This window comes from Nicotiana tabacum, chromosome 18 (genome assembly GCF_000715075.1).
Source record: "Nicotiana tabacum cultivar K326 chromosome 18, ASM71507v2, whole genome shotgun sequence".
NCBI classification, from domain to species: domain Eukaryota; kingdom Viridiplantae; phylum Streptophyta; class Magnoliopsida; order Solanales; family Solanaceae; genus Nicotiana; species Nicotiana tabacum.
The window spans coordinates 1,335,032-1,358,591 of record NC_134097.1 but is presented as its reverse complement, the minus strand read 5'-3'; the positions used below and the strand labels follow the sequence as shown (position 1 = coordinate 1,358,591).

Here is a 23,560-nt window from a genome sequence, read left to right as displayed (position 1 = left end):
TTTTGGATGACCCAGGAGTATTTCAGCGCCTAATATTGATAGTTGGCACCTTGAAGGTTTTTAAAATTCTTTAAATTTAGTTTGGAGTAGGTTTTAGTGTTATCGAGGTCCGTTTGGGATTCCGAGACTGGAATAGCTCTGTATGGTAATTTGGGACTTGCACGCAAAAATTGGTGTCATTCCGAGTAGTTTAAGTATGTTTCGGCACATTCAGAGTAAGTTGGAAGAACTTGAAGTTCATAAGTTGATTCGATGTGGTTTAGGGTATGATTCTTAGCTTTGATGTTGTTTTATGCGTTCTGAGGGTTCGGGCGAGTTCGTTTTATGATTTCAAACTTGTTGGTATGTTTGGACGGGGCCTCGGGAGCCTCGAGTGTTAATCGGACGAGGCGCGGAACTCATTTTGGACTTGGAAGAGCAGCTGAAGCACCAGGTTTCTGGTATAATCGCACCAGCGGAGGGCTAGCCGCAGGTGCGCGCTCGCAGAAGCGACCCAGCCACCGCAGAAGCGACCCAGCAAAGGCTGCCCAGAAACCGCAAAAGCGGGGAGGAGGACTACACCTGCGGAAGCGCATGTGCGAAGAAGACGATCGCAGAAGTGGTGGAGGCGCAGATGCGACGACCTCACCGCAGAAGCGAGGAAACCAGCTGAGGGGGAGGACCACATCTGCGAGGCCCTTTCCGCAGATGCGGCCAAGGAGCCACAGGTGCAGAAATCACTGAAGGTAGAACCTTCATTTAAGTCGGGGTTTGAACATTTTGCGGTCATTTATTTCACTCTTGGGCGATTTTGGAGTTGGTTAGAGAGGGGTTTTCACTAACTATTCGAGGTAAGTAATGTCTATCTAATGTGAGTTAAATACATAGTTTATAGGTAGATTTTAACATGTAAATTGTGGAAAAAAAAATCTGGGTTTAGTTGAAAAATCTAGGTTTTGATAAAAATGGGATTTAACCACGAAAATGGTTAGGGAATTGAGTGAAAATTATGTATTTGAGTTCGTGAGGTTATGGGTAACAACTTTCTTCGAAAATTTTCGGAATTCAGGCACGTGGGCCTGAGGGATGAATTTTAGGAATCCTTCAAATTGGGGTTGGGTAATCACTCTAATAGTTTGAATATGAACTTTTGAACATGTATTGATTAATTTATATAACGTTTGGCTAGTTTTGGATTTTTCGGCACCGAGTTGGGACTTTAGAGCAGAATTTTGACCGGAAATTGAGCCTTGAGACGAGGTAAGTCTCTTGTCTAACCTTATAAGAGGAAATTTACCCCATAGGTGATTTAAATTATTGTTTGCCTCCAATTGTGCGGTCTACATACGTACGAGGTGACGAGAGTCCGTGTGTAACTACTACTTATGATGTGTCCGGGTAGTTTAGGACCAAAATCATGAATTATTTGAATGTCGCACCTTATTTGTTAATTAAAGTGCCTACAATATATTAAACTTGTTAGAGGAATTGTGAAAGATTGTTAAGGGAATTTGTACTACATTGTGTGCTAGTCTTTAATAACGTTAAGTCAAATACTTACAAAGTATCCTCTCTTCCTGTGGAGCGGGCCGAAAGTCTCGGCAGTAGATAGATGCATCTATGGTTCATGCCGCTCGACCCTCGACAGTATACACATTATTTTGGATCAGGGCGTACGACCTCGGCACAATCGTGAGTGTTAACACTCAGAGTTTAATTATATATTTGATATCGTTTCATGGCTTGAAAGGTTAAAAGTATACATGATGGAATTAACTTGGGACTTACCATGTGTGAAAGAAATTCTTTACTCCCTACTTGTTATTTAGTTATTATCTTGATTACATAACCCATGCTATTTAGAACTTCTGTACTTTTATTGGTAGTACATAGTAAGTGTCGATGTCGACCCCTCGTCACTACTTCTTCGAGGTTAGATCTGATACTTACTACGTACGTGTTGTTTATGTACTCACGCTACACTTCTGCACTGACCGTCCAGGATCTGAGGCAGGTGCATCTGGTGGTCCTACCGACGTGCGTCCCAGATATCCCGAGGCCTAGTGGTGAGCTGCTTCCCGAGCCGTTCTACAGCCCCTAGAGTCTCTCTTTTGTATTTAAATTGTGTCTACTTTATTTCGGATAATAGTTAGAATTTTGTATATTCTACTAGTTTCTCATACACTTGTGACACTAGATCTTGGCACACACTCTAGTAGACCTTATGGTTTTGGGGTATTTACATATTTATGCTTGCATTCAGATGTTTTCATTTTAATCATTTGACTCTCACTTCTCAAATTTCTAAACAAATGGGATTTAATTACTTGAAAATTATTTAAAAGAAGGAATCACGTAGTAAATTCATCGTAGGATTTTCTAGCAACGACGTTAGGCGCCATCACAACCTATAGGAGAAATTGGGTCGTGACATCTAAGATATAGAATCGGCAACCTAAAACTTGGAGAAAGCAAACACAAATGTTAGACAATACCAAGTTAAGAACATAAAAGAAGATGGTAAATAAAAGCAAAAGCACTAATAAGCAATAAAAGAGTTTGAATCACAATCAACGATTAAGACTTAATGAAAATATCAAGCTTGTCATATGGCAAACTAAAAAGAACATAAAAGAGAATTCAAAGCAAGACTCTTTTCAAGTTAAAGCAGCAATCAACAATGAAAGACAAACAAGGTAAAGACACAAAAAATCACTCTTAAAACAATAATAAAATCTTTAATCGAGAGAGACTAAATCCTGGTGTCATTGAAAATTGGTAACGTTTATATCGCCATTTAATAGGGATATTCCTGCTTATTCTTTTAATTTTTTTCCTTTTGAATCCAATAATTTAATGTTACTTTTAATTTTGTCAAATACAATGAGTATTCTACTTTTGTGTCATATATAACTTATGTTTACCTATTTTTAGTAGCTTTAAAGTAGTACTAATCTATGGAAAAAATGTAGTACAAATATGAGTACTTAATTTCTAAGTTTTGAATGATAAAAGAAATTATAGTTTACTACAACTTTAATATTAATGTGCTTGAAATAAGGAAACCTATATAAAATAAAATTTTATTGCTTTTAGAATCCTAAATATAAAGATTCTCTACATAATTCAACTATGGAAAATTTTAATAATCAGATTTATAGTTGATTTCAATGTCCAAGATATTAAAAAAATAATTAAATGATCATTTTTACATATTAAGAAAATATTTAAATTACTATTTTATCCAATATGAACTCTATTTTTAAATGGTAAAAAAGGCGAATAATATTTCACTAATGACCTTCGTACTTTTAATATAGTATAGATAGCTTTAGTGTACGTGCGTTGCACGTGAACTTTGCGTGTATCAATAAAATAATGTATAAATATAAATAATATGAATTATTGTATAATACTGATGTCAGTATATAAATATAAATAATATGACTACGTTAGTATTTAGATATTTTCTCAAACGTAAATCATCTTTTAACCCAAAATATTAACCAACATAATCTTTTATCCTAAAAAAATGAATTGAATGGTGAAAAGAATAAGACTTAAGCGAAAAATAATTCTTCCAAAATCCTATAAAAGCATAAAAAACAAAGTAACAACAAACTAAACCAAGAAAAAATTGTCAAATTTTACAATAATATTCTATAAAATAAAAAAATAAAAAAGATTAAGGGACTCACATGCTAAGGCGTAACTCATATCACGTTTGGTAGGAACAAAATAAATAATAAGTTACCTCGATATACTCGATATACTTTGTTGTGTTAGTTTTAAAAGATCCAAAAGCTTCTAAGATAGGCAACCTAAAACTTGGAGAAAGAAAACACAAAGGTTAGACAATGCCAAGTTAAGAATATAAAAGAAAATGGTGAATAAAAGCAAAAGCACTAATAAGCAATAAAAGAGTTTGAATCACAATCAACAATTAAGACTTAATGAAAATATCAAACTTGTCATATGGCAAACTAAAAAGAACATAAAAGAGAATTCAAAGCTAGACTCTTTTCAAGTTAAAGCAACAATCAACAATGAAAGACAAACAAGGTAAAGACACAAAAAATCACTCTTAAAACAATAATGAAATCTTTAATCGAGAGAGACTAAACCCTGGTGTCATTAAAAATTAGAAACGTTTATAACACCCTTTAATAGGGATATTCCTGCTTATTCTTTTATTTTTTTCCTTTTGAACCTAATAATTCGATGTTACTTTTAATTTTGCCAAATTCAATGAGTATTCTACTTTTGTGTCATATATAACTTATGCTTACCTATTTTTAGTAGCTTTAAAATTGTGCTAATCGACGAAAAAATGTAGACCAAATATGAGTACTTAATTTCTAAGTTTTAGATGATAAAAAAATTATAGTTTACTACAACTTTAATATTAATGTGCTTGAAATAAGAAAACCTATATAAAATAAAATTTAATTGCTTTTAAAATCCTAAATATAAAGATTCTCTACATAATTCAACTATGAAAATTTTTAATAATCAGAATTATAGTTGATTTCAATGTCCCAGATATTAGGAAAATAATTAAAATGATCATTTTTACATATTAGGAAAATATTTAAATTACTATTTTATTCAATGTGAACTCTATTTTTAAAGGATAAAAAGGCGAACGACATTTCACTAAGGGCCTTCGTACTTTTAATATAGTACTAGTCTTATGATACGCGTCTCGTGCGTGTACTTAGCTCCGGTGAGTAAATTGTTTATAAAAGTCACATAAATATTATTAGAAATTATGTTTGAGTAATAAATTGGAATGAAGAGGTTGGCGTTATTGATACTAATGGACAATGTAAAGTCTAAAATGATTAATATTAACTCAATATTGTATAACAAATAATTTAATATAAAATATATAGGGAGTTGTCATTTGGAATAAATGCAAACGTGTACCAATTGATAATGTTAAAAATATAAATATATAAGAAAAATAATAGCATGAATTAATATCAAAAAAATTAGATTGCATGTCATATCTTAGATTGCCAATTGTAAGTTACATCTTAAATTACCCATTGCATAGTCTTTTCTTGCGCTACCACTTTATCTTTTGTCATTAATTTCTATCTTGTATTACTACTAAATTGCAGAAATCAAATGTTTTATATAAGGTAAATCTTAATCGGTTTTAAAAGTCCTTATATAACTTAAATAAAAAAGATTCAATAGTATAATTTTTAATTGATTTCAAAAGTCTTTAATATTTTAGTTGATTTTGAAAATAATAATTTAAATAACTATTTTTGTCCAATATAAAAATCTATTTTTATAGGGTTTTTATCTCCTGGACTATTTAAAACTGTATAATCTATGAAACCTCCTTCAATTTGTTGTCATTCCAACAATAAATTACATTTACGACCAGTGCCAATTAAAAGAAGTGAACAACCGAAATTTAGTTTATATAAGCCATCTCACTACTACTTGTGTAAAAAAAAGCCTTTTATAGTGCATCTTAGTTTCTCATGTGTGCGTTTGTTTATTTGTAAGCAAAAAAGGTTTTTTTTTTTGGTTGGTCTGAATATGAATATGCGTTATCAAGAATTGTGATTATTACTTATGGTAATGAAAGATCGCAAAGAATATTAAAATTAACTTTCTAAATAATAGTATACATGTTTTTAACAATAAAACAATTTTTATATGGCAACGCGAAGAAGCATTAGACGGCAAATTTGTAGAAACGATAACCTTTTAACATAAGTTGAACACTATGCATATCTAACGTGCCAAACCTAGAATGCTTTTTCGGAAGAAATTTATTCATTACGAGATTCTCTTTGAAATACTTTATATTGTTATGCACGATTAAAACAATGAGAAGATTTACATAAGTAAAATTTTGATGTTAAATTCCGAAATTTTAGGAGAGATTTAATAACTGAAATTTATCTGACCATAAAGTCTTAAATAATAGAAACATACTTAATTAAATATTTCTAAATATTAGGAAAATAATTAAATAATTATTTTAAAATATTAGGAAATAATCAAATGACTATTTTGTCTAGTGTGAACATTATTTTAAAAGGGTAAATAAGGCGAACGACATTTCGCTAAGGGCATTCGTGCTTTTAATATAGTATATAGAATAGATAGATATAGATAGTGTAAAAATTTGTTACATTATGAAGTTACTGAAAAATCAAATACTAGTTATTGTCCGTGATTAGTGAGTTAGCACATATTAAATTAGTAATTAATCTGCTAAATTGATTAAATTATATTGACAGAGTAAACAAATTTATTCCTAAGATGATGGTCTAGATTCTTTTAATGGTCAATCATTCGAAATAGAGCATAAGGGTCAAACTGTCTAGTTTTGGTATTATTTGGACATTGATTCTTTATTTTTAGAAATAAATTTATATAACTAAGACTACATAAAAATATTATATGTCTCAATTTAAGAGATCCACAAAAATTTGGAAAAAAATAACTTATATAATTAATCAGGATTTAAGAGGCATGAAACATAATAATCAAAGAAAAAAATGTTCGACTCTAATGGTAAGAGATTAATTCCTTGTCACACAGATTTCCTTCAAATTTATGGCCACGTGTCTCGTTTTGATTTATTATTTTGCCTTGTCAAGGCGATTATATGTTATGTGTCTTGTTTTTCTAGCTGATCATTGTTAGTGTAGTACTTAATCATAGGCACAATTTGTTACATAAGGTGTTCAATAAGTTACTTTCCTATATAAGATGTGTATATGAAATTTTTTGACAAGTTTTAGGGGCCGTTGATGTATCTAACCTTATTTTTAATAGCTGTAATTTCCGAATCAATTTGAACACATCATCGGTGGCGGAGCCATCTTATGATAATAACACTTCTACGCCGAAAATTATAGTGTTTTAACATGGACTCCCCTTATTTTCTTTGTGCATTTAATTTTTTTATATTTCGACGTCATTAGTAAAATTTCTGCCTTTGCCGCTGCATAACATATTCACTAACAAAAGAGCTACCTTGTTATTCTATGTTAAGTCACAAATGCTAATACACAGAAAGATCCTGAATTTGGACCCATACACCAGAGCTTGGTATACCAGCATGTACTACAAAGAGCATATAATACCCTGGCGGCGCAATCTCTTTAGTTGATGGACCAAATGCTGTAAATCTATATGTATTATCAGAGACAGTAGAAATTGCAATGCTTTTCAACACCACCATTCTTTGATTCATCGAAAAAGAATGCGTGGTGAATGAAGGAGCAACGATCCTGACTGAAACAATCCCCATTTTCAGGAACTTAGGCACTGTGAAAGTCACAGAAAATGGCTGTTTGTATATCAAGATCTCATCAATAGAGAGAACGGTTGGTTTTAGAGGCGCGTATTCAGGGGCCAAGTATGGTGGAGAAAAGGCTTCCAAACTTAGGTCAGTTGGGAATTCCACACCAGTAAAATTGTAGAATTTATGTGGATTGCTTCCTCCAACAAGAACTCGTCCATCGGTTAGCAAAATGGCCGTGGAATGGTAAAGTCGCGGTTTTAAGGATGCTTCCATGACCGAAAACCTGTTGTTTTCCGCCCTGTTTGGCCTGTAAATCACCGGCCTAGTGACAGGATTTCGTGCATTTTCCCAACCTGCTGTCCCCCTTGCTGCACCATTTATGAGTATAATATCCCCATTGGGTAGTATTAGCATGTCACTCATGACTCGTGGCGTTGGCATTTGCTCCATTTTCCAGCTACCGTCGTTAACATGATCATCGCTTATAGTGATCCGTCCACAACTAGAAAGAGCGGTCATGTAAACGCCATAATCTGTAAGTCCAAATGCACGACGAGGCGCTCCTCCACATACCATGATTTCAGCTTGCATAGGGCTATTTTCATCTAAAGGAAGTAAAACTGCTGAGCCAGTACTCGGGTAGTTCCTAGGTTCATTACCAGGAATTGAAGGCAATTCCCTCACCACCTCATTTTTCTTGTAATCAAGAATTATAGCTCTTGTATTCGCGAAAATGAAAAGATTTCCATCTGGTAATAAGAACACAAATGCATACAAGTTGTTCTCATTATCTCCATCTCGGGTATCACTAAGGAATTGTAGCCAGAACGCGGAAAAGGAAGAGGGATTTTTCGGGTAGAACTCGTAGTTATGCTGGTTTCTTCCCCCGATCACGATTATTCGTGCATCAGGAAGAATGTGGTCAGTTGAATACCATCTTCGCTGAATTAAAGTTCTAGGAAACTCTACCCAATCACAATTCTCGCCCGTGCAAGGCGCTAAAGTACGTATTATATGGTCCCCGTCATTGTATCCTCCGGTTTGGACTAATGTTCCATCAGGGAGGACAGCACCAGACGAACACCATGTATCAGTTTGGACCATTAATGGACGGAAAGTGTTGCTTCCAACGTCGTATAAGACAGAGTGAGCAGAGCAGTCTTCGCGTATGACTAAGTCATGGGAATCATAGCGACAACGCCCCCCTGGAAGCGAGAGATTAGAACGGCCAAAATCTGTCCGATCAAAGATAACTACCTTGTTATTACGTAGTAGTTGCATGTGCATGGCTGATACGCCGATACTTTCATGCAACAGCCGCCATTCGCCTTCGATTCCGCTACGAGAAACCAGCATCTGTGAAGCTACTAGAGGTTGAAGACTGATAAATGTTAGCAGTAAGAGGAAAATGATGGTTTCCTTGTCCATAAGTTAGAAAGAAAGAAGAAAGATGTAGTAGAGTTTAGGATTCTTGGTTTTGTTATTGGTGTGAGTTTGATAGAGTTTAGGAGTTGGATAGTTAGTGTCCATATACTTATATATAATTCACAGAAAGTATTGAAAGGAGATATTGAAAGCTTTCACTTTTCAATTTTAGTTGTGATATCAGAAAGAATTCAAGCTGAATAACAGTAGAATTCAAAGAAAATGAATGCCTTTCCATTGGCACAAGAAGTGGATTCTGTTTCTTCATGTGTCCAGAATGTTAGGGCTGCCAGATTTTAGTCCAGCTGATACAAGCACTACCTACCTAACTACCTAAATTGTTTGAACTCTGATGCGGGTTTCGGGTACGAGCGCAGATCTAGAAGTCGAATCCTTCGTGGTCTAAATTTTAAGATTCGGGGTACGAATTTAAGTTGGGATACGGGTGCGGATCTAGAGGTCAGATCCGTCATGATCTAACTTTCAAGAATCGGGAGGTAAGGATATGGGTGCGAGAATTTGACTAAAAACTAGGGAGTGCACCCCCTCCGGGTACCATCAACCTCTGGCCATGTAGAATTTCTCATCTTTTATTCATTCTTCCATTCAAAATGAATTTGAATTTTCACTTTTTATGCCATTCTAGGCTATGTTGCGTCTCCATAATGCCACTGTACTCGTATCGAATACTCCAAAAATGCACTACTTTGGGAAGATCTGATACGCAATGTGAAAGCAAGAAAGCATCAAAGCAATATATAATTTTGAATGATATAAACACGCCCATTACATAGGTTGTTTGCTTATGTTAAGTCGCCCTCGACATCGGATTTGCCCACATCAGCATCATTGCTTACTTTGTCTTGCCTCGCCATGTCTTGGCCCCTGCCTTTGCATGGATTTCGCCTTGCCATTTAATCTGCCACCCCACACGTCCATGTGAAATGCACCTTGCCTCTATCAAGGTACGTAATGAACCCTGCATAGTCCGTCATGCCGAGCTGCCATTACATGATGTTACCCCATTTTTCGGGTTGTATGCCAAGGCCATCATGTAAATCCTTGTCATCACCCACATATGGTCAGGGATTATGTCAAAGATTTCAGTTCTTTGATGTTAGATATATGCAACATGTCTGAGGAAGACAAGCTGCACAATTTCTTGTACGGGCTGCAGACGTGGGCGCAAATCAGAAATTTCAGTAAGGATGGTGCAAAAACTGAGTACTTTGAATCAGCTAGAAATTTCTTTAATTCTTACACAGCTGATATTTGTTTGAATTGGTCCCAGGGATAATGTATCAATAATCATGACCCGAGCTAGGCTCTTTTGCCCTGAGCTAATGCATTTAACTTTTATTACCTTTATTAAGTGATCCTTATATCAAGAATACCTATGTGACTATACTTTGAAGAAGTAGTCTTTTATCTTAAGGCTCGAATTTCATAAAACGGATTTAAGACGGACATAAAACGGAGGAGTATCAATTATGGAATCAAGTAGCAGAATTCAACTTTGATACTACTTTTAATTTCTCTTCACTAGCAAGATTGTTAGAATTTGTGGCATAAAAAGGAGTGGTGGTTTTACATTCCTGAGCAGTAAATCCATGTAAAGGCAGGGGCCAAGACATGACGAGGCAAGACAAGTCAAGCAATGATGTTGATGTGGGCAAATTCGATGTCGAGGGCGACTTAACATAAGCAAACAACCAATGTAATGGGCGTGTTTGACCAAGTTAATGGGTGGCGTGCTGTGGGCCTAAATTGCACTAGCAGAGTAATGCCAAAATAGCTAGGCCCAGCCTTTGGTGCATAACAGTTGGGCTAATTGGCAGACAAGTTTAGTGTGCGGTGATTTTAGCCAAAGAGCCTTAAAGGTCGAACTTATTAAGTTCAAACCTTAGATTCACCTTTGCATTTGCATATGCATATGATCCACACAGATATGTGATTTTTTTTTTATAACCCAGAAATCCTCGAGAACAAGTGACACAAGCTTTAAAACCAGAGGCGGACTCAGGATTTGAAGGTCACAAATGCACTTTAACTCACACGTATATTCTAAGCCTTAGGTTGATAAGTATTCACGTTAAAATGTAACTTAATCATGCTAAAGTAGTATATCATAATACAACAGCAAATTGTTTCTTAGGAGAACTATTTGTAAATATCAGGCTTGTGTATGCGGCACGATCCGAACCCATGATGTGCAACTAACCCACATATTAAACGCCACTCTCTTACTACTCGATCAAATCCTTGGGAAAAGGGCCTCCGAATTAACAAGACATATGAGCTACACAACAATGGCGAATTCAAGAATTTCATGACTAAGGGTGATCAAGATTTAATATACATATATAAAAAGTAATTTTTGATTTATGTATACAATTTTATTTAATAAAGTGTGTTCAACTGATCACCTTTGTTGTATATATATTATATTAATTTCTATGACTATGAGAGACAAACACATGACAAGGACTTAATAGTTGAACTATTCCATTAATTAATTATTAGTTCAATAGTTTAACTATATATTCCATAAGTTACTATCAAACACAATCACAAGACAAAGACTTATGCCCTTTAATTTTTGTTTTATTCATTTACAAAATTGAATTATTTATCTATTGCAAGCAGCAAAAGCCTGCCTATAGCAGTTTTTTTTAAACTCCATTGTTTTGTCATCAATCCAATGACGAGGATAGCCATTTTTTTTCTTTATTTTTATTGTTGTTTCTAGTTTTTGTCTCTTTATGGAAGAAGGAGATACCTTGTCACATAAATAGACTCCCTTCAATTATAAGGAGATGAAAATATAATTATATAATTTCATTTCTGGTTGTGAAGTTTATGTGACTTCGCCCATAGTATTAGTACTATTCTTATATTTTTATTTTTAAATCTTTATTATTACACGTTGTGTCGTTGTTATTTCTTGTGGTTGTTATTATTAGTTGCTTCCATTTCACTATTCCTTGAGTCGAGGGTGTATCAGAAACATCTTTTCTATATTCACAAAGTAGAGTTAAGTTCGGCATACATATTACCCTCACTATACCCCACTTGTGAGATTACACTAATTTTGTTGTTGTTGTTGTTGTTGTTGTTGTTTTTATATATTATAATATAGTAGAATATCTTATTCAGTTAGGATTTAACTTATATCCACGGGCAGTATAATAAAAAAAATAAAATTACACTAGTAATGCAAATTAACATGTTGCAAAATGTTATTTTCCTTATTTTTTTAGGTTACTAATTTCACTCGTAGTGATAAATTTATATGCAGTTATCTTTGAAGTTACCTGAAAGAGTAGAAAATCTTATACTGTCAGTTAGGGGTGGAAGCACAAGCCGACCTATGGGTTTGGTCAAACCCAGTAACTTTTGTTCAAACAGTGTATTTAGTGTTTTGAATTCATGAAATATGTATAAATATTTAATCTAGAACTCAATCATTAACACGTGAAATCGTAGTCCCAAAATCCAGAACCCATAAAGTTGAAATCCCGGCCCACCTATGTTGTCAGTATATTGAAGCTAAACTCAGATCAGTTATATAAGCAACAAACAAGCTACATTCTTCTCTTACAATATCAAGAAAAAAATGAAGATTGAAAAGGTTTGTGAAGAACTTATCAAGCCATCTTCCCCAACCCCACTTAAACTTAGAGACCACAAAATCTCTTTTATAGATGAAATAATACCTCATTCCTCAATTCCACTCATTCTCTTCTACAACAAGAATGAAAACATCACACAATTAGAGATATGTAGCCTTTTAAAGACTTCACTTTCACAAACTTTAACTCAATTTTACCCGTTGGCTGGTAGAATGAAGTCTCAATATTCAATTGATTGCAATGATCAAGGTGTTTACTATGCAGAAGTTCAAGTGGATACTTCACTTTTAGACATTATCAAGATTCCAAAATCCAATGAATTGATCCAACTCACACCTTACAATTCAGATGGAACAATATCGAAATTTCAAGAACTTTTAGCCATTCAAGTTAACTTATTTACATGTGGTGGAATTGCCATTAGCATAAGTATTTCACATAAAATTGGTGATGCTTCTAGCCTTTGTACATTAGTCAAGAATTGGTGCAATGCAAGTGCAGAATTAAGAAGCAACAAAAAGGTAATAAAAGACTCTATTTTCATCTCTTTATCATCATTTTTTCCACCTAGAGGGATAGTTCATAATTCCATGCCAAATGAAAAATGTGTAGCAATTCAGCCTGTAGTTGAAAAACTAGTTGTAAAAAGATTCATTTTTACTGCTTCAAATATAGCTAAAATGAAGACTAAGGTAATTAATTCAGGTTATAAGGAACGTGTAACGCGCGTTGAAGTAATTGTAGCTTTGTTATGGAAATGTTTCATGGCTGCAAAAGGGTGTAATTCTATTGCAATTTTGCCAGTGAATATAAGGCAAAGGATAGTTCCACCCTTGCCTGAAAATTCATTTGGAAACTTTTTCTTAGTATCAAGTGCTATAGGAAATGTAGAAAATGAATGGTTTTCTTTAGTAGGGAAAATAAAGAATGCTATAGGGAGAATTGATGGTAATTACGTGGAAAAAATTCGCGGAGAAAATGGTTTTGAGTTTGTTAAGAGTAATTTTAATCAGGTTGGAGAATTATTAAGTCAAGGGGATGATATTAAGGTGTTAAGAATTGGAAGTTGGTGTAATTTTCAAATTAATGGAATAAACTTTGGGTGGGGTGAGTCTATTTTGGCTATTGTTGCAATTCTTGGAGTTAAAGATCATATTGTTCTTTTGGATTCTTTAAAATATTCTGGTGGAATTGAAGCTTGGGTTGTTATGGCTGATCAAGAAATGGCATTGTTTGAAAAGGACAAAGAGCTTCAAGATTTTACTTCATTAGATGTAAGTTTATTATAAGTATTTCTTGATATGTTACATAATATGTAATTTCTATATTGGAGTGAATTTTTACAAATAAAAAGTAAGATGTTGTACTGGTTGTTGGTGATTATTAACATTTTAGATAAAAAATATTTGTCCACTGCTTGTTATTCACAGGTTCAATAAGCTGATTGAATATGAGCATAAGTTATATCTTACGCAGATTGGAATTAGTCGGACTAATGTATTTTAAATATCGAATAATAATATAAAAGTAATATAAGCCATATACACTAACGGTTCGATAAGTATAAGTATTAAGTGGTAACTTGGTAGCTGAGTTGTTATCACAAGTTAAACCATATTGATAGTATAAAAATTCTTTTCGCTATCCATATATATATATATAACTTAAATCCATTGTATATTTGAGTGTTCAGTTTACGACTCTGATCTAACATTAGTCTATGAATTTCCCAAATCGATTTGACGTTCATCTATTTTATTTTATTTTTTGCTTTTTTTCCAAAATGGGGAGTGAATAAATTCCTTGTATTTATTATTCTAATTTTTGTTGAATGGAAGAATATAAATATTCTTATTCTTAGTGGTAAATAGGGGTGTTCATAAAAACCCGAAAAATCGAACCAAACCGAAAACCGAACCAAACCGACTAAAAAAAAGATACTTTTTAGGTTTGGTTTGGTTTTGGTTTTAAATTTTAAAAACCGATCAAATTTAGTTTGGTTTTGGTTTTAATAAAAAAATAACCGAAAAAAATCGAACTAAAGCGACTATAAAAGTAGCTATATAAATTTATTATTACACCTATATATATGTATATTTTTATATAAAGTTTCTGAAATTTTATAGTACATATTAGTCATTTGTATTTTTAGTCTAGTTCTTTGGTATTATAATAATCCAATTCTTTGTCTTCTAGTTTGATTGGTAGTTTTCTTTTGCTAAGTACAAGAATTTATTTCATGTTAAAAATAATATATTTTTAATTGAGTACTTAAATTATTCATCACTATTTGAGTCAATTATCATCAATATATCTTGTTAAATGATAGATTTCTCAAAAAGCAATTAGTTTGATAGTGTTACGTTAAAAACGCAGTCGCCGAAATATGCATTTGGTAGTGTATGTCTCATATTTAAAAAAAAAAATGATAAAAAACCGAAAAAAACGAAAAACCGACAAAAATCGAATCGATAAAAAACCGACTTAATTGGTTTGGTTTGGTTCCAATATTTAAAAAATCGACTTACTTGGTTTGGTTTCTTTTTAGGGAAAAATCGACCCAAACCTAACCATGAACACCCCTAGTGGTAAATAAGTTGGTAATATAAACAGAATAATGTAAGGAGGGGGGACACTCTATATTTGTCATTTTGCTCAAGGGGATTAGAGAAAGAATATGGTTGGTTTATTATTGTTTTTCTGGTTGGTGTAAATGTATATTTAAGTACAAAAATGTCAATTATTTTCTTGAACCGCCATATGTACAATGCACAAGAAAGAAAAATCAACCTATGGAAATAATCATCTGTTATAAGCTCAATATAATTATTTCGGCTGGTAATAATCTTAGCTTTGTCATTCTATTTCTTTTTTTTTTTTTGGCGTATCTATATTTACAAATGTTTGGAATCATATATAAATTGGCATGATATAAACAAAATATTACCTATTTCCTCCAATTCGTTGTTTATGGTTTGTAATGCAGAAATTACAATTCGAAAAATGTCTTTCGTTACGGTGTTTAGTTTTGTTATACTAAAAATTAGTATTCAAAATAAAAGATTGTTTACTATATGAGAGTTATTTTAATGCATGTATTAAGAATTCTTGTATTGTTATCTATACATATACTAGAAAAATGTTGTTTATTTTTTTTACCTTTTAAAAATAAATTTCACTTTAAATAAAATTATTACTTATTTATTTTCCTAATAATTAGGGCTTTAAGATTAAATAAAATTTTGCCTATTAAGTCTTTCCAAAAAGTTGCCACCAAAACTAGTATTTCTATGTCGTTATTTTCAGTGGAGACCCAAAGAGTCGTCGCAAAAAACAATATTTTGTATGTTGCCACTTTCAGTGGCAACCCAAACGTCGCCACCAAAATTAGTATTTGTAAGTCGCCACAAAAAACCAATATTTGATGCCGCTATTTTCAGTGAGACCCAAAGAAAGTATAAATTCTATGTATTAACAGTTTAACACTGTGTAAATCACCAGTAAATTCCCGCGAGAAGTATTAATTGGTAACATTAGTCCACTAACTCCTTGAATCAATTTATTCCTCCCTTTTTTCCTTTTCTTTTATTTTTCTTCAAATGGGGAGTGAATAGATTCCTTTTTTTTAAATTATTCTAATTCGTGTTGAATTAAAGAATATAAATACTTTTAGTGGTGATTAAGATGAACTATTTAGTATAAAAAGAATAATGCAAGGAGGGAGGACCCTCCAGATTTATTATTGCTTTCTGGTTGGTGTGAATATATATTTAAGAACAAAAAAGTCAATTACTTTCTTAAACCACCATATATACCAATGCAAAAGAAAGAAAAATCAACTTATGGAAATAACCATTTGTTATAAACTCAAAAGAAAAAATAATAATCTTAGGCTTGTCATTCAATTTATTTTTTGGCATGTCTATATTTACAAATGTTTGGAATCATATATAAATTGGCATGATATAAACAAAATATTAACCATTTCCTCCAGTTCGTTGTTTTAGGGTTTATAATGCAGAAATTACAATTCGAAAAATATATTTCGTTAAATGTTTAGTTTTGTCATACAAAACATTATTCTTCCTTCTAAAAATGTTGTTTATTTTTTTTACCTTTTAAAAATAAATTTCACTTTAAATAAAATTATTACTTATTTATTTTCCTAATAATTAGGGCTTTAAGATTAAATAAAATTTTGCCTATTAAGTCTTTCCAAAAAGTTGCCACCAAAACTAGTATTTCTATGTCGTTATTTTCAGTGGAGACCCAAAGAGTCGCCACAAAACTAGTATTTGTATGTCGCCCCCAAAAGTCGCCATTTGTATGTCGCCAATTTCAGTGGCGACCCAAAGATCGCCACTAAAACTAGGATTTATTATGTCGCCACTAAAATTTGGATTTTGAAGTTCGCCATTTTCGCCGGCGACCCAAAACGTCCCCACAAAAACAATTTGAATTACTCTGCTTTCAGTGGCAACCAAAAAGGTCGCCACGAAAACATAAAATCTACAAATAAGATTTCGACATTGATAGCTATTTCTTTTTCTTAAATTTCAAAGTTGTTTGTGCTTTTTGTATCTTTATTATGGTAGAAGGAGATATCTAGTCACATAAATAAATTCCCTTCAATTGTAAGTATATGAGAATATTATTAGTATATAATTTTATTTCTGATAGAAAATCTTGATAAAACAAAAGTGATGAGTTTGATAAGAAACACTTCTAAAATGTATATACAAGAGCAACAATGGATAGCATTATATAAAAAACTGAAATTGTTTGAAAGAAGAAACACATGATATTTCTTGTTTTTGGTTTGTAATTTTGGTGATCATAATGAAATTAACCAAGTAAGTGAAGAAAAAAACAAGAAGAAAAAGAAGTAACATTTCAGATAAAAAATATTTGTCCACTGCTTGTTATTCACAGGTTCAATAAGCTGATTGAATATGAATATAAGTTATATACCATGCAAATTTAAATAAGTCGGGCCAATGTATTCTCGATACTAGATGGTTATATAAAGAAAGTATAAATACTATGCATTAACACTGTGTAAATTACCAGTAAATTCCCACGAGAAGTATTAATTGGTAACGTGATGGCTAACCTCTGATATAACATTAGTCCACTAACTCCCCGAATCAATTTGTTGATTTTTTATTTTTTGTGTGGTAAGTGAGAATGTATATTTAAGTACAAAAATGTCAATTATTTACTTGAACCACAATATATACAATGCACAAGAAAGAAAAATCAACATATGGAAATAATCATCTGTTATAAGCTCAATATAATTATTTCGGCTGGTAATAATCTTAGCTGCTTCTTTTTATCGCATGTCTATATTTGCAAGTGTTTGGAATCATATATAAAGTGGCATGATATAACAAAATATTACCCATTTTCTCCAATTTGTTGTTTTAAGGTTTGTAGTGCAGAAATTAAATTTAAAAAAATGATAACCTGATGCACAAAGCATCCCGCATTCATGCAGAGTCCAAGGAAGGGTCGCACCCTTAAGGAGTATGATGTGTGAGCACGTGATTTTTGCCCGACTAAAATATTCCTATAGAAATTCACAAATAGAGTTTTTCTTAATTGTTTTTAGTTTTTATAGAATTTGTAGGAATTTTAATTAATTGTTGCTTGCATCTAGTTGCATATTTAACGTTTTAAAATCATAAGAAAAGTACCAAAATGTCTAAAGTATTTCATGCATAACATTTTTGGTCTTAATTGTATTTATGATTTAATTATATAAGTTAATTGCATTATTAAACCAAAAAACAAAATCAAAATATTGGACATTTTTACATTTTTTAACTTTCAGTTGCAAATTAGTAATTTTCTTTCATTAGTCTTAAGTTAATTAATTATTTTATGTTAGAAATAGATAATTAATTTAACTTTACAAATTAAATTTGATGTAGGATTTAGTTTAGGATTTTTTAAAAAAAATTAAATTTATTAAGATAAAAATCAAAAAAAATTAAAAATTAAAAAAAAAACTCAAAAAAAAAAATCTTATTCAATTCCGGATTGGGCCACCATATTCAGTGGCCCAATTGCCCCAAATTGTCCGAACTCGCCCCAAGCCCAAACCCCCTCACCCGGTCCATCCCCATCACTTAACCAAAACGACGTCGTTTCATTAACGACGATCTTAGCCGTTGATTTTCTTTGATCGAGCGGCCCGTAACTCCCCCTCTAACCCCTTATATCTGTCGGAGCCCCCCCCCCCAAACCCCTGAGACCTCTCTCATTTTCCTCTCCCTCTCTCTCACTCACCGAACCCTAGCCGCCCCCAAACCCCTCATCTCTCTCTCTCAAACTCCCTCAGAACACTAGCTGCCCAAAATTCCCACGCCGGCGGCGCCACTCCAAATCCCCTCAAACTCACACCCTATAACCCTCATACCCTCCTAATCCCTAATCCCCCATCAATCTCTCCAGAAACCTTCCCAAAACCCTTGAATTCCAGATCCGAAAACCCTCATGCAACCTAATTTCACTCTTTGTCGACTCTTGAAGTTTCAAGACTCGATTCGTCTTGAAATTTGCATTAATCGTCTGTTCTCGTGGTGTTTTTCTATTTCTCGGTTCATTTTGAAGGGTCGATGTTCGATTAAAGTTGTCAGAAAACCTAGCTTGGTTCCTTTCTGATTTTGCTCATCGATTTAGCCGTTTTGAGTTGAAACTAACATTAATTAATTATTCTTGTCAAGAACAATTGATTAATGTAAGTTTGAGTTCACTCCGAAATCATCGGAGTCCGGTCAAAGCTTATCACCATTATTAACTAGCCGGTTTTGTTCACTGCTTCTCATTAAATTTGGATTAATATTTTTTTTAATTTTTTTGCTTGCTTTTCTGTTTTGACCGGATTGATACCTAAATCTCCATTTCAATTGCATGATCATTTAAAAGTAGTTTATGGTTTGTTTTGCTCAATTGAAGACAGTTTTAGTTAATTTCTGCTTGCATGCTCTAATTAATTACATAGTTAGGTCAATTATATGTTAATTAGTTTAATCACACAAGTTTTTAGTTTAATCAATTTTGAGTTAATTAGATATTGAAACAAGTTATTAAATGATTTGGTTTTTGCACTTTTACTTTTGTTCTGATCCGTATGATTCCTTGCTAAGGTTCCTTTGTCATTAACCAAAGTTTAAGGGGGCATTCGGGAACTAGAATTGAGCAGAATCTTCTTCTTTTTTAATAGCAGAAAAGTTCTAGAATAGAGATAAGGGACCAAAATGCAATAATATGAGGAAGTTAGTTTAAATTTGGGTTAAAAAAGGGTCAATTTGAGAAGTTAAGGGGTTTGAAGAATAGGAAGAAATTTTTGGAATTGGACATCTGTCCATTTCAGTTGCAAAAGATGCTATTTCCCTGATTTTCAGGAAGCTGGCAAAAGATTCCCACTCCCCCTATTCCTCACACACAGCACATGCTTACATTATATAAAAAGAGGTAGAACCCTCAGAAAGAGGGGGACTCATTTTTTTCCTTCTTCATTTTTATTCGAACTTTTTCTCTTCTAAGCTTAAAGGGAGAATACAGAAAAAAACAACAAAAATTTCAGTTGGTTTCATTGGCTGCTCTTGGGTCTTCATTTTGTTCTGGGTTTTGGAGTTTGGTTTATCTCCACTGCTCCGCTGTTTTTGCTGCTGTTATTCTTACTGCTATTGCTTCATTGCAATTTCAGAGACTTATCTTGTTTTATTGCTCTTGCTGTCCAGGTACCTCTTTTGAACCTTGGACTGTAAATTGGATATGAAATATGCCTACATGGAAGAGATATGCGTGCTTTGAAATTAATGGAATCAGTCATTTTCTGTCGTTATTTCTTGTGTTCTGTTGAAGTTATCTAGTTCTTCTTCTTGTGTATGTTTAGTATCACGTTTTCTTTGTTATTATTGGATCCAGTCATGAAATTGGTACCTAAATCTTCATGTAATGTTCATAGTATTGATTGAATATCACCTTTCAATTATAATATCATATATGTCTTCAGATTTGAGACATGTCTGCTTTTAATTGCTATTGTTTGGATCATTCTTAGAACCAAAGACTAAATTCATCCTTCGTGGCAGTACATGCGAATGTTTGGCCGATGAAAGTTAGTAGCCATAATATGAATATGATTCTATTGTTGAGTTTTGTTAAGTTCTAAAACCATTATGTTCTAAATCTGTTCTGGTTTTCGGACTCGTCATGTGTGTCTGTTATTGTAAGTTTTAGCATTTGAGTTGATCGATTGGCTGGAAATAAAGGCTAAAATTGGTTGTTACTCAAAAATGGCTATCACTGCAATGTCCAAAGTGGCTATTAATTCGTTTCCGGTTATGCATACGAAATTTCTCAAAAGTTAGATAGTGATTCAATTTCATCTATTTACTCTGTTGGTATGTATATTGGCAATTAATTCAAACTTCCATGGCCCAGAAATTCCCGTCATTAAGTTTTTCAACCTTATCTGTAATTTATCCCAATAACGACTCCTTAGTTATAGACCCAATACACGATCTCAAATAGTCGAATAATTGATTCATGAACATCGTAGTTTGCTTTAAGCGTGATTAATAATGAATCATCGTGGTCATGGGTACGGTTCCCGTGGCATGGTCACGATACGTAAATCCCAATTCGGATGTGCATTTCATGTGACCCGACCATAACTTCGAATAAATGATAAAAATTAACTTGTTGTAAATCGCGGGTGCATTTCACGTGACGCGATTCACAATGTGTACAAAAATAATAAGTGCGCGACATCGCGACTTATTTAAATAATCTCCATAAATATAAAAAAATGGTTAAAAGGAATAAAATGCACAATAGGTTCAAACATGTAATAAATCAGATAATTAGGCCAATTATTAATAGTTGAGCGACCGTGCTAAAACCACGAAACTCGGGAGTACCTCATATCTTCTCTCGAGTTAACAGAATTTTTTACCCGGTCTTCTGTATTCGCGGACCATAAATAGAGTCAAATTTCCTCGATTTGGGATTTAAAATAAACTGGTGACTTGGGACACCATAAATTATTCCAAGTGGCGACTCTGATTGAACAAATAATCCCATTTCGATTAATGTCACTTTAATTGGAAAAATTCCCCTAATCCCCTATCCTTTCGGGAAAAAGGAGGCGTGACAGCTCTGGCGACTCTGCTGGGGAACCGAACCCAGAATCTCTGGTTTCGCAGACCAGAATTCGAGCTTAGAATAACTGTTATACTTGGTTTTTGTCTATTATCTGATTTTTACGTGTTTGAGCCTAATGTGCTAAATGCCGCTTTTTACTGCTTTGATATTGTTTGAACTGTATATAAACTGCTACGAAACCCTCCTTCTCTCTGAGTCTTCTAAATCTTCTGGGGAGCGTGCGTTTCGCGTGGCTTCTTTTCTGTTAGAGTCATATCCTAATTTTAGAACGAGGTTCGGACAAGTTGCAAAGCCGGTGAAGCTTCTGTATTCCCGGTACGCTGCCCTCCTCCCTCCCCGGCTCGAGTTGTCCGCTCGGGTAAGCCAGGTCTAGAACAATACACCCAAGATTTAAATTTAGAATAACACAGCCTCATGCCGGATCCCTAGTAGGTACGTTTGCTTGCATCACGTGCATTTGACTTAGGGAACTTAACACAGGGGTTGGGTCCGTCTAGGATAGGGGCACCCGAAAATTAAAAGACCATCCTGATGCATTCTTTACGTGCTACTTGTGCATTAATTTGCTTGGCTTGTATGTTGACCGACTTCTAGAGTAAGGAAAGAAAATTAAGAAAAAAAGAAAAAGAAAAATCAAGAGTGAGGTAGGATAGAAAAATGCCCGATTTTGATAATTCCGATATTCAAAAATCCCGTTACTCTACCAAAGTTTCAAAAAGAAAAAAAGAAAAAAAGAAAAAAAAAGAAAATCATTTCAAAACAAATCATATCTTTCTGTGCATCAAAATTGACCGAACTACGCGGGTTTGATTCTCACCGGAGGTGAGATACGTAGGCAACCCTCATCGGGTCCGGCCCCGTTTTTGCAAAAATAACCAAAACATGCGTCATTTTATCATAAATAAATTTAGGGGATGCCATTTTCTGTCCAAATAGCCAGAAGCGTCCCGACGGGATGCTGAAAGGCTTGTTTTGCAAAAATAGCCATATATGGCTCTTTTCCTAATTCTGACCACTTAGCAAGCACAGTTTTAAAATCTTCATTTCTGAAGGGCTGAAGGGCCGTATTTGCAAAGGTGGCCTTGAGTTGTTTGAGTTTTATTTTGCACAAATAATCTTTCTTTTGGGGTCAAAATAAAAAAATATATATATAAAAAAAAAGTCACTTGTTTTTCACCAGTCGCCTTAAATAAAAATGTGCAGGATGAGCACTGTTGAGAATATACCTTTTCGAGTCGTAGACGAGATTCCGCTAGGACTCCATATGTGGTGGAACGACCTGGGGGAGGTCAGCAAGCGTTCTGTGACAAAGGCTTTAGGTGGGCTCACTGGTCTTCTGGAGATTAAACCAAGAGTTGATATAATCGAAGCTTTGATACCGTTTTGGGACCCGACACACAATGTTTTCCACTTCTCTGATTTCAAGTTGACCCCTACACTAGAGGAGATAGCAGGTTATGTTGATTTCGAAGGGAAGCTAAGGCATCAATATCCAGTAGCACCAAGAACTGTAATGCCTCATAAGTTTTTGGACCTCTTGAGTATTATCTGGCAGGTTAAAGATGAAAATTTAGCCGGAGGATTCTGCACATTCCGTTTCTTATACAGCCGGTATGGGGACCCCCACGGATTTGAGGCTCCGGACACTGGTTTGAATCATCAGGGAAATAAAGACAAATGGGAAGCACGCAGGGGTTTGGCCTTTGTGGTGGCATTTTTAGGCACTCTGATATGCCCAAGGAGTGACAGACATATAGAATTGGGGCTCGCAGGAGTGGCCGACTTTATGGTCAAAAAGGCCAATGGCACTATCATACCGATGATTCTCGCAGAAATTTACCGAGCTTTAACCGCTTGTCGAGCCGGGACAAAGTTTTTTGAGGGTTGCAACTTGCTTTTACAAATGTGGTTGGTAGAACATCTTTGTCATCGCCCAGGTTACATGAACTACGGTCTGACCGGACTCAATTGCATCGAAGAATATGAAAATCGAGTAAACGGTCATGAGTTGCCAGAAGGTACTGAGGCATGGTTCGCATATTTGGGTTCTTTAAACGCAAAT

At 33.8% G+C, this 23,560-nt stretch overlaps 2 protein-coding genes across 2 annotated transcripts; one reads left to right on the top strand and one right to left on the bottom strand.

Moving 5' to 3' along the window:
* Positions 1-6,776: 6,776 nt before the first annotated feature.
* Positions 6,777-8,845, bottom strand: LOC107803725 (aldehyde oxidase GLOX-like). The gene has a single exon (XM_016627488.2). It carries the CDS (start codon positions 8,687-8,689, stop codon positions 7,019-7,021), a length of 1,671 nt encoding a protein of 556 aa, XP_016482974.1. The 5' UTR covers positions 8,690-8,845; the 3' UTR covers positions 6,777-7,018.
* Positions 8,846-12,273: 3,428 nt separating this feature from the next.
* Positions 12,274-13,731, top strand: LOC107803726 (stemmadenine O-acetyltransferase-like). The gene has a single exon (XM_016627489.2). The coding sequence runs from the start codon at positions 12,303-12,305 to the stop codon at positions 13,605-13,607; it is 1,305 nt and encodes a 434-aa protein (XP_016482975.1). The 5' UTR covers positions 12,274-12,302; the 3' UTR covers positions 13,608-13,731.
* Positions 13,732-23,560: the final 9,829 nt, after the last annotated feature.